This window comes from Gossypium hirsutum, chromosome A03 (genome assembly GCF_007990345.1).
Source record: "Gossypium hirsutum isolate 1008001.06 chromosome A03, Gossypium_hirsutum_v2.1, whole genome shotgun sequence".
Classification (NCBI taxonomy): domain Eukaryota; kingdom Viridiplantae; phylum Streptophyta; class Magnoliopsida; order Malvales; family Malvaceae; genus Gossypium; species Gossypium hirsutum.
In genome coordinates, this window is record NC_053426.1 from 104,822,159 (window position 1) to 104,834,785 (window position 12,627).

General features: G+C 33.0%; 1 protein-coding gene across 3 annotated transcripts; it reads right to left on the reverse strand.

The window, feature by feature from the left end:
• Positions 1-1,506: 1,506 nt before the first annotated feature.
• On the reverse strand, positions 1,507-4,629 carry LOC107896965 (protein NRT1/ PTR FAMILY 6.1). Of its 3 annotated transcripts, none has more exons than XM_016822286.2 (5): positions 4,192-4,629; positions 3,670-3,910; positions 3,349-3,566; positions 2,685-3,265; positions 1,507-2,596 (listed from the first exon to the last, which is right to left on the reverse strand). In XM_016822286.2, the coding sequence occupies exons 2-5, from the start codon at positions 3,899-3,901 to the stop codon at positions 1,723-1,725; spliced, it is 1,905 nt and encodes a 634-aa protein (XP_016677775.1). In that variant the 5' UTR covers positions 3,902-3,910; positions 4,192-4,629; the 3' UTR covers positions 1,507-1,722. The 3 variants fall into 3 exon arrangements, with proteins under 3 accessions (XP_016677775.1, XP_016677773.1, XP_016677774.1); XM_016822284.2 differs by having other exon boundaries at positions 3,670-3,913; positions 4,192-4,628; XM_016822285.2 differs by having other exon boundaries at positions 3,670-4,026; positions 4,192-4,628.
• Positions 4,630-12,627: the final 7,998 nt, after the last annotated feature.

The window sequence follows — 12,627 nt, forward strand, 5'->3', positions numbered from 1 at the left end:
ATAAACTCACTGATCTTTCATTAAAGAAGCATCACGTGTACAGAAGCATTTGTTCTTTATCTGTCACTACTTGATCTACCCGGTAATCTCTTCCTACACCAACTTAAATATAACTGATATTACTTTCTACGTAAAAGAACTAACAGTTTGTGTGAAGTTATATTATTTGCTTGTAAACGTAATTTATCATGGATCAACTCAAATGATGTGTAACTATCAATATTATTTTCGGTATGACAAAGGTACCTTTAATGTCTGTTTTATGGTGTATGAAAATTTATCTTTTCGGGATTTTTGTTTGCCTCTCTTAATAATGTTGTCTCTAGGGTTCGGATTTGAGTTCTCTCCCAGAGAGTGTAACGTGCCTTACTACCATACCCAAAACTTATCGGTTGTGTAACTATCAATATTAGCTGTAATTTGTTTCCTATTCTAAATATGATGATGGGACGACAAGTAGTAAGATTAGATCTGGGGTTATATTCAACTTTAACATCATGTTGTTTTGTGATTCTCGAGCCAGCAAACTATAGTTTGTTGAAAGGCAAGATTATTGTTATTATTACACAACAAATCATAACTATTTATTTCTTATATGTATAAACACTATGCTTTTAAGATAAGTTACAAGACTAATCATTCCATTGCAGTAAGCCATTATTCTTGTAAATTCTAAATGTCTGAATTATAGGTTATTATTATACCAACATCACAGTTGCAGGAGCTGATCTTTCCTTCCATGCCAGAGTGAACCATGTCGATGGTATGGGCACCGTGTCTTCTTAAATCTTTTGTGCTTTAACTTACTGAATTCCAAAAACAGTTCGAAGAGTTTAAACACTCTAGGGCTGGATTCAGTGTGCATGAATCACTTGAACCACTGGGTTCAATTAGATATGAACAAGAGGAACTTATCAAAAGGAATTCCAAACTTTGGATTCAATAAGAGAATCTTAGAGCTTTGAAATATTGGAATAAATTCACTTAGTTTTATTGTTGACAATTAGCCTCTTAGCTATAAGTTCTGTAAGTTTATTTATTTAAATAAAAGACTTATTAGGATAAATATACTTCTAATAAAAATAAATTAATCTCTCTCTAAAAATAATAATTAACGTCTTCAATCTGAATACTAATTGAGGTCTAACATCCAACCACCATCTGTCAGCGCTCTCTTTATAACATAGGACCCAACATTAACATAGTGGACAAACCAGTTATCTATTAATGAACACAAGAAGAGAGAGGCCATGGTAGGGTCATATATGGAGCAACTTCATTTAAATTATTTGTACCATCATTGTTAACATAGGCTCTTTAAAGCACACAGGGAGCATGAGCCATCAGCCTTAGCCTGTAGCAGTTGAAGAACGCAGTCCGCACAGCTGGCGGTGGGCACAAACCCCTGAAAGCCCCATGCAACCAACCGACAACCGACCTTAGTGAGATTGAAGATAAGCATAAGCATAAGCCGATGCCTCTATTAGTATTAAGAAATCTAGTATGTTAAAAAGAAGACTTTTATTATTTGTTATTATTATTATATAAAAGTAGCAGCTTATTCACGCAGTAACATAACGGGTATGAGGAGCAAATAATAACAATAATGAATAAATAAAGGAAACAGTAATTGACATGGACCAGAAACTTGTGGAACTCGTATTTTAGAGCATTTGCTCCATTACAAACCCAAAAAAAGAAATATAAATTTTAGATACTTATTTAGCTCTCCTCAGCCAGGATGTTTTGTTTGGTTTCCCACGCCTCAAATGTCTGCTCTGTCCTGTACTTGTACCTATGTGCTGAATACAGAAAAATGCAGAAATTGATTATAGAAAGAACTGTAAGCAGCCAGTAAAAATAATCGAATTTCGCATTGTTTATATTCTGAGATAGCCAAGATTGCTGCTTATTCTCTGGGTTCCTTGTAACCGATTTGACGATACTGTTGATTATACTGGCAGCGAAACAACCCAAGCCACCAGCTATAGCAGCATATGCAGAGCCTATACTCTTCATTGCATCCGGAGCTTCCTCGTATAGAAACTCCAATAGCCCCACTATGGAAAACACTTCAGCTATACCAATTAGGCAATACTGGATCAACAACCAGTATGCACTTAGATCGGGCAAGGGAGTTAGGAAACTAAACTTGTACCCGTGTTTTATAGCGTAGCCTCTTCGAAACCTTTCGAAAACCCCACCCCAGGCTACAGATAAGATGGAAATAAACAGACCAATGCCTACTCTCTGAAGCTGAGAAGCACCGTGTGGATGACCGGTGATGCGTCGTGATACAGGAACGAATACGGAGTAATAGAGACACAGTACAAGAAATATGCTGAGGCCGGGAAATACAGGCATGCATGTTACTGGGAGTTTGAGTTTACCAATGTGAGTATTCAAGGTGTATGCCTGCTGTATTGAGAGAGTTATAAATTCTGTTAAGATAACATTCAGCATAATCGTGCAAGCTGGTATTGGAATAATTTTAACGAGTATCTTGACTTCCTCTACTTGAGTCACTGTGCAGAGCCTCCAGGGACTTGGATTGCCCCCGTCTTCCTTCAATTGGAGTGCTGCCTTATCCAAGCATCTGCAACACCAAAAACAATTGGAAATCAGATGTAACAAATAAATCAATTTGATCTGCAATTGAGAAATGGAACGAGAGCAGCCTATACCTGAAATCGTCAGTATGAGGTATCTTTCCACTGCCCTTTATAGCAGAATGTCTTCCAGGGAGCTCGTAGAGGCCTACTAACTCGCTTCTAGTAAAAGGGACATGTCGTTTCTTGAAGGCAGCAACGAGGACCTGAGCAACTCGGGTTAGGGGGCTGCCTCCAGGCAACCTATGCCTGTATAAAGGAGTACCAGCAAAGAACAACATGTTGGACACTCCCATAGCTATAGCTAATGAACCGAAGGCAGCTCCCCATCCACGCTCTATCTGGATGTAGACTACCAGAGTGAATGCCACAATTGCCCCAATAGTAACACAGAGGTAAAAGAAGTTGAAAAACCTATCCAGGAGGGTCTTGTAATCTTTACTTCTTTCATCAAACTGATCAGCCCCAAAAGACGAGACGCAGGGTCTTATACCTGCGGCTCCGAAAGCAGTTATATAAAGGACAACATAGAGGTAAAGCATCTGCCATGGTTTTGCAGGCTCGCAACTACCCAAAAGCAGGGACAGTTGATCGCATTGATCTTGATTTGGCACAAAAATTTTCATGGATGCACATAAAGTTATCCCTATCAAACCCTGTAGGAATCAAGGTTGACAAGTGAGGAAAGGAAAATACCAAATTACTTAACAAAGGGTTCTATAAATAAGGGATATCTCACCGCAAGATAAATAGTAGTGAAAATGGCTATTGTCCAATATCGACCGAGATAAGCATCGGCTAGAAAACCACCAAGGACAGAGGATGCTTGAGATATCCCCAGGAAATTGTTAACTGCATTTGAAGAACTTGAAAAGGGTCTATGCATAACATAGAACATAAAGGCCACCATGTTCACCGATAGGCCAAAATAAGCCATTCGTTCGGCCATCTCATTTCCTGGAAGGATAAAGAGTTTAATTTTCACAAATCCCACACGTGCAAAGTACAACAGGAACTGTATAGATTGTGACCTAAGGTAGAAGAAACTGTGTTATTTTACCAAAAATAAATAAGGCGGCAATCCATCCCCCAGTCTTTGAAAGATCTGCAATAGGCTTCCCATGGATATCAACAGGCGTTGTGCCCCCAGTATAACCACGCCCAAAAGCTGTTCGTCTATTATCAGACTCGATAAAAAACACCCCCAGTTTCTTCCTGGACCTTCCATCCACTTCCAAACTAGCTGGTGTCTCAAGCATATCTTCAGGCGATTTGATTTCTCTGCTACCCATATCTCTTTTCTCCTTGAAAATAAATTTAAAAACCCTCCTATCAATGGATTTTTCAAGCTTACTGCCACAAACATGCTAGGGTAGAAAGCTAAGCTTCTAATAGTTGTGGTAAAAGTGGGAGCAACCTTGTGTCAAATCATTGGGTTAGAAAATTTTCAAACCTGACGGCCAGTACCGAGCATACCAATTAATGTTGAACAAGAATGTGAAATGCATGATTTCTGAGTTCCATGAGTGATCACTTGAATTGAATGACCAGTGAGAAAGGGAAACATGAACAGGCTACTTACCTCAATACTAAGGAACTTGCAGTGTTAAATTCACTAACTGTACTCTCACATCACTGAGATTGTAGAGCAAGCAGTGCTTCCTTAATATCATAAGTTGATAACCGTGCAAGTTATGGAAGCTTAAAGGTGAGAGAGAAGAGAATTCATGTTCTTGGGGGGCAGTTAGTAATCACAACCTATTCTAATACTTATTGAATGAAATGAGAACACTCTCACACACCATAATAAAGGGAGGTCCAACCGTCCACAAGGACCAATCAGAAAATGGTTAAAGAGTCATAAATGGAATGAGAAAAGTAGAAACCAATAGCAATAGACAGTGTTAGCTGTGAAGCGGCATTAATGGCTACAAACGTAAGATTTGTACTTGGACATCTACTCCATGTTTTGAAGTACCAACACGAAAATGGTGGCCTTTGTATCTTCAAATTCAAGGCCTAAAACTCTACCTATAGCTCTCTCGCTTTCTCTGGCTACTGCTTTAGTAGCAACATGAAAATGGTGGCTTTTAAGTTTTGATTTAAACGAAAGTGTGAAATATAGGTGCAAGCAAATCAAGTCGACCCTTTTGGAGGCCTTAATGTTGGAAGATATGGTACTTTTTGGCTCCGCTTTTTTAGGGTTCTTGTCAACGTCTTGTTTTTGTGATATCATGCAGAGTCGTAAAAGGTACTAGCAGACCATAATAAAAAGGTTAAATTGTCTTTATCATAATTCTAAAAGGCGGAACATAATAACTATGTATGTGCTTGATAAGGCATTAAAATTACGTGTAAGTCATTATCTACTTTTCCAATACCAAAATTTTAATTTTGATTAGATAAATCTATTAGATCAGCTTCTTTAATTTAATTATTTAAAAATTTTAAAATCCATTAATTCTATCAATAAAATAACATTATATTTTATGAGTATCATGTAAAAATATTAAGTTTACATGACATTACAATATAATAGTACACTTTCAGCATATAATTTTAGAAATAATAAAATTTAATAACTATTTTTTAAATCAAGATTAAAATTTTAAAACTCGAAAATAGAAAAAACATATGAATTAATAGTAGAATTTGACAAAATAAGTAATAATTTATCCTTTTCAATGTATTTATAACTCGCCTTAATTTTTTTTTTCAAAAAGATGTTATTTAAGTGTTTGGTAGTTCCCATATAAGATTCTAATTGAATGCGAATGTGAATACTTACAACATTATAGAGTTTGATGTACATGATAAGGTGTTATTACAATTCTAAAAAGATTACGTTGGGTACACTAAATACTTTATTGAGAATATGATGTTAAATTTCAAAATTATTGATCAAATACACTTTTAGTTTTAACATTTTCCTTTTTTTAGAAAAAGTTAGTTTATTGTTAATAAACACGTAATATAACCTATTTAGTTTTAAATTAATAAAAATAAATTGATATATGAATTTAATATAAGTTTTAAATATTTAATAAATATGTAAATTAGAATAAAATTAAAATTTAATTCAGTAGTTGTTAAAATAAATTTAAAATTAAATGAACTTTATGATATGTAGTTTGAAAAAAATATTTTACAAAAATAATGAAGAAAAAATAATAATTTTGTTTCAAAAAGGTAATTTTTAATTTTTTAACGATTATTCAAAGGAATAACATTTTTATATACAAGGGAAAGCAATTCTGAAATGAAAGTTACGTTCATGAAAAAAAAAATACTTTTTAGTATATCAAACAGAGAACCAATCTTTCAATAATTAAATTCTTAAGAAAATTACCACCTATCATCATACAAAATAATGTTTTTAAAAATATATTTAAATTAATTAGTTTTGTATTTAGAAAAAAAATATTAAAATTAATTTTTTAAATCTTATCTAGACCTACTGAATATAATATAGTTTGCTAATAAAATTAAAATATAATACATTTATGTTTTGAAACAATATAATTTCAATATACATAATTAGGCAGAAGATGGTAATGAGATATTCCATCTTTGATGGGTTCAGCAAAGACGGGCTTTTCCAAGAAGCAATGAAGCTTTTTTGGATTATGGGTGCTGATGTTGGATTGTTTAACGGCTTCCGCAAAGCCCATAAGCTTTAGCGATGCAAATAGATTTTCAACAAAATGTTATTAGGGTCGACTCGATAGGTTGGATTAAAAATAAATAAATTTACTTAATTCATTAATCGCATATTCTAATCCATTTAGCTTAGTTGGCTTAACATCAATCCGCTCAATTTATTAAAACAAAATTTTATAACTATTTCTTTTCAATTGTGAGAAATAAAATATTATATATACTATTCGGACGATGAATTGTGCCATTAATTTTGACTTGATAATGCAGCAAGACAGTGATATGTTGCTATTGGACCCTCTTTGGGGTTTAGAGTTCAATCAAATTGCACGAATTTTTGTTGTTCCTTTTATGTATATGTATATTTCATATTAATTCCAATTTTTAGATATTGTTTTTGAAGTTATAAGGTATTAATAGCATCATCAACATTTGTTGTTGTGATATTAATCTCATTATAAATTCTTATTATATTTGCTCTTTTTGATACAATATTTAAAATTACTCATAGTCCATTCCTAACCCTTAAATGGGAGGATAATACAATTCGGCGCACTCGAACCCACATTCTCTTGCATTAGTAATAATGGCGATACCAATCAAGTTAAAACTCTATCCGCTATTGTTATGAAATTTAAATTTTATACATAATGGTAAAATAAATTGTTAAATGTTATAGTATAAGCAATGATCTAATTTAATATTTTAGGGTATTAATAGTAACAAAATTTATGGTTGTAAATTTGAAATTTTATACATAAAGAAAAAAATTGTTAAATGTAATAATATTAGCAACAATTTTAAAATATTATTAGGTAATTTAAATCAACACAAATTGTTATTGCAAATTCTTGATTTAATTTATGCAATGATAAAATAAGTTGTTATTAAAAGTTAAAATATTATTAACCACTTTAAAATTTCATTATGTGATTTAATTTTATGATTATTGATCACATTGTGAATTTTTAATCAAATACATAACGTCAAAATAAAGGGAGACTAGGGTTACCTTTGGTTCACTGTTTAACCCCAGTGACGTGCAGTTGGGCTACCAACCTCACTGGCAACCTGTTTGGTTCAGCATTTTAGTGCAACCAAAATCAATTTTCACCACACTGATATCCCAAAAACCAACTAGAGTTGAAAGCAATAGTAAGTTCACTGGTGCAGCAGATGTAACACCCCCTAATCCCAAACCGTCACCGGAATAGGGTTACGAGGTGTTACCGAACATATTGGTTAATTTACAAACAATTTTATGAATAAACAATAAATATATTAAAATTAAATCATTAAGTCTCTTTTATGAACCCTCGAGGCCTAAATCATGTTATTATAAATGAATAGGGACTTATTCAAGTACTCCAAAAATTTTTCGTAATATAATAATAATTATTTTTAAAAAAAAATTAAATATAACCCCTTTAGAAACATCTAACCTTCCCTGCAATTTCAAATTTGCAACTAACTCAACACAACAACAACTCAACAAATACAATCTTCATCCAAATCATATTCGTCTTATAACAATATCACTAATCCTTATTTTATCTAACATTATATCCATTCATACTTTCAAGTAGTATTTAAACATCTTAATTAATTTCCATTCATATCATATATCAACTTATATTAACTTAACTAATATATTCATGAGTTGATACAAAACATAGTCACATCAGCTCCTATACATGCCATATAAACCATTTAAAGTATTTATAACAAAATGTACCGGAAAATCGAGATAGTGTGACTTGAGCGTGATGATCCGATCCTCTGACCCTCCCGTTAATCTACAAAGAGAAATAAACATTACAGGTAAGCTAACTATATCTTAGTAAGTTCGTCGGCTTAAACCATAAACCTTACCAATATTAGTTTCAAAAATTCAAATCATATGGACATTTCAAGTAAGTTACTTTCATCTTGTAAATCATAATCTCATTTTAAAAATAATTTACTTAATTGAGCTCAAAAATAATGATAACATTATTTACATTTCTTTTTCCACACGTTACAATTACGACTTACTGACTTATCAATTTAAGGAACGACTTACGGATTTGAGTACATCGTGATCTAATACCCGAAATCTAACTGAAGCACAAAAGTGCTAAACGGAAGCCCGAAGGCTAACTGAAGCACAAAAGTGCTAAACGGAAGCTCGAAGGCTAACTGAATCTCATCAGAGCTGAACTGAAACCCCAAAAGGGTTAACTGAAACTCATATGAGTTAACAGAAGCTCGAAAGAGCTAAACAGAAAGCAAACACGAGAGTTCGTAACAAATACTGAATCTCGGTTTACTTGGGTAATTTACCGTCAATTCATCTTTTTCACCAAACGATCGTACTCATTTCTTGCGTTCCGTTCCTCCGAATTACTCAGTTCAATTTTGTAACTTTTGTACATGATTTAATTATTTTCAACAATCAACATACATAAATATTGATCACCATTCATAAAATAACATTGAAATTTAATAATTTACCCGTACGAACATACCCGGAACAATGTGCAGTAGTTGTAGAGATTTCTTGAACTATTTTGAAATTTTCTCTTTTCCTCGTTTATCCTCAATTTCTTGATCTATAATATAAAATTTTCACTTATCAGTATTGACTTCACATTCATTCTATTTCACATCCTTAATGTTTATAACCCGCTTACAAGTAACATTATCTGCAATTTTACTATTTACCTATGTATATTCAATGCTGTCCATCCATGTCATAGTCACTAAATTATTTTTATCTTGAGCTACAGAACTCCAAATTAGGATCCGCTAATTTTCACTGAATCTAGACTCACATATCTTCTTATCATAAAATTTTAAGAATTTTTGGTTTAGCCAATAATTACAGTTTATTATTTAAAGTCACCCCTGTTCTGCTGTCTGACAGTTCTAACCTTTCTTCACTAAAAATTAATTATCTCTTTATAAAGAATTCGGATGATATTTCCATTTGTTCCTTTTGAAAATAGACTCATTAAGAATTCTGGAAATATAAATTTAAGTCCCTAATTATTTTTATTAAATTTTTTATGAGTTTTCAAAGTCAGAACAGGGGAACTCGAATTCATTCTGACCTTGTCTCACAAAATTAATTATATCTCATGATTTACAAATCCTTTGCTTACACTGTTTCTTCTATGAGAAACTAGACTCAATAAGCTTTAATTTCATATTTTGTTCATCTTCTAATCAATTTATGGTGATTTTTCAAAGTTAGTCTACTGCTGCTGTCCAAACTATTTTAGTGCAAGCTATTTATTACCATTTTTTCCCTAAGCTTTTAATAAATAACAATTTCGTCCCTACTCAATTAGCCTCTAAATTGAGCTAATTTTTCTCAATTAATACTTTATTCTATCACCTTTAAATAGTTTACAACCTTTAGGAATCAAAATTTCAGAAATAGACTTTAATTCCAAACATTTTCACAATTAGGTCCTAAAAATCAATTTCTATTGAATTACCTAATAGAATAATCTCATAAACAAATTAATGCTTTAATTTCATTCTATTTCATCATAAACTTACAGCACTCAACCATGGTGACTTTCAATTTCATCCATGAAATAAAAAACTAATGAATTTAATAGTAGGACCTAGTCGTAAAAGTCTTAGAAACACAAAAATTACAAGAAAAAGGCAAGGATTAACTCACTTGGTGCAAAACGTATGAAATACCAGCTTATAGAACCCTCCTATGGCATTTTTAGCTGCTGGAATTGAAGAGAAATGAAGAGAAATCTAGATATTTCCTATTTAGTCCTAGCTTTATTTAGTTAATTTTGCAATATTCTAATTTTGCCCTTAATTCATCAATTTTCCTGCTGATTTCAAACCCCTTGCCGTCTAGCCCAAATAGACCTTGGGTCTATTTGCCTTTTAAACCCTCTTTCTTTTATCATTTAAGCTATTTAATCATTCTTCATAAATTTACATTTGTTACAATTTAGTCCTTTTTATTTAATTAACCATCGAAACTTTAAAATTTCTTGACGAAACTTTAATACTAACCTATTAACACTCCATAAATATTTATGGCTCGTTTTAAAAATTTTCAAACTCTCGATACCTCATTTTCGATTCTAAATTTTTTTTTAATATTTATTTCTAGTACACAATTCGCTATTTCAAAAATTTTCCTAACTTCACATTTAACTTATATTCACTAAATTATTAATATTTTTCTACTCATTTGTCGGATTTAGTGATCTCGATCACTGTTCCGACACCACTGAAAATTTAGGCTATTACAATTCTCCCCCTCTTAAGAAATTTCGTCCTCGAAATTTGTTACCTGAAAATAGGTTCGGATATTGTGCTTTCATTGATTCCTCTGTTTCCCAGGTTGCTCCCTCCACACCATGTCGATGCCACAACACTTTAACTAATGGTACCTTTTTATTCCACAGTTCTTTAATTTCTCGAGCTAAAATCTTTACTGGTTCTTTTGAATAAGTCATATCTAACTGAAGCTGAATTTCTGTATGCGGAATCACATGTGAAGGGTCTGATCTATAACGTCTCAGCATAGACACATGGAATACATTATGAATCTTCTCAAGCTCTGGAGGTAAAACTAACCGATATGCTACAGGGCCGACTCTTTCAATAATCTCGTATGGTCCAATAAATCTTGGACTTAGTTTTCCTTTTCTGCCAAATCGTAATACTTTTTTCCACGGCGACACCTTTAAGAACACCTGATCACCCACATTAAACTCTATTTCTCTTCTTTTCAAGTCAGCATATGATTTCTGACGATCTCGGATAATCCGAACCTTTTCTTCAGTTTCCCGAATTAAATTGACCCCCACTAACTTGGATTCACTCAATTCTAACCAATGCAATGGAGTCTTACATTTTCTTCCATATAAAGCTTCAAATGGCGCCATCTTTATACTGGATTGATAACTGTTGTTGTAAGCAAATTCGGCCAGTGGTAAATACTTTTCCCAACTATCACCAAACTCAAGTATACAACATCTCAACATGTCTTCCAAAATCTGAATTACTCGCTCTGATTGCCCATCAGTCTGAAGATGAAAAGCGGTACTAAAATTTAGCTTTGTACCTAAAGCTTCTTGTAGTTTGCTCCAAAACCTCGATGTAAACCTTGTATCTCGATCCATAATAATGGATGTTGGAACCCCATGTAACCTCACAATCTCAGAGATATACAATTCTGCTAACTTTTCCAGTGGAAAATCTGTTCTGACTGGAATAAAATGTGCTGATTTTGTCAATCTATCGACAATTACCCAGATTGAATCTTTCTTCTTCGGGGTCATAGGTAACCCGGATACAAAATCCATCGTAACATGTTCTCACTTCCACTCTGGAATCATAATAGGTTGTAATAAACCCGTTGGTACCTGATGTTCTGCTTTCACCTGTTGACATATTAAACACTTTGTTACAAACTCACAAATTTCCCTTTTCATACCAGGCCACTAATACATCTATTTCAAATCACAATACATTTTTGTACTTCCAGGGTGAATAGAATACCTACTACTGTGAGCTTCAGAAAGAATATCATTTTTCAAGTCTAAATTATTTGGAATGCAAATTCTTTTACGATAGTATAACATAACATTCTCATCAATGTTATACTCTGAATCCTGCTTGTCTCGAGCTATTTGTTTCTTTAATACCAACTTTGAATCTTCATCTTTCAATTCCGCTATTACAGATCCATCTTCACTAACAGACAAATGGGCATTCATTGACCGAAGTGTAAACAAAGATGATTTCCGAATGAGTGCGTCAGCAACTATATTAGCCATCCCCGGATGATAATCGATAACAAGGTCATAATATTTTAATAACTCAAGCCATCTTCTCTGTCTCAAATTCAACTCTTTCTGCGTCATCAAATACTTCAAACTTTTATGATCTGTATACACATAACATTTTTCACTATATAAATAATGTCTCCAAATTTTCAAAGCAAAAACAATTGCATCCAATTCCAAATCATGCGTAGGATAATTCTTCTCGTGTAATTTTAGCTGCCAAGAAGCATAGGCCACCACTTTTCCCGACTGCATCAGCACACAACCTAAACCATTTAAAGATGCATCACTGTATACAACATATGGCACACCTGATTCTAGTTGAGTCAACACTGGAGCTTTTGTTAACATATTCTTCAACTGATCAAAACTTTGTTGGCATTCGTCAGACCACACAAACTTAACATTCTTCTGTAGCAATCGTGTCATAGGCGAAGCAATCATTGAAATTTTTTTAATAAAACGGCGATAATATCCAGCTAAACCCAGAAAACTTCGTACTTCTGTTACATTCCTTGGAGTTTTCCAATTTACCACTGCAGATACTT

Bases quoted from the DNA above. Each gene is read 5' to 3' on its own strand.
- LOC107896965 (XM_016822286.2), bottom strand. From the start codon at position 3,901: ATGGGTAGCAGAGAAATCAAATCGCCTGAAGATATGCTTGAGACACCA. The intron at 3,567-3,669 runs GTAAAATAACAC...TTATCCTTCCAG, and splicing joins TGCCGCCTTATTTATTTTTG to GAAATGAGATGGCCGAACGA. The intron at 2,597-2,684 runs GTATAGGCTGCT...TTGGTGTTGCAG, and splicing joins CCTCATACTGACGATTTCAG to ATGCTTGGATAAGGCAGCAC.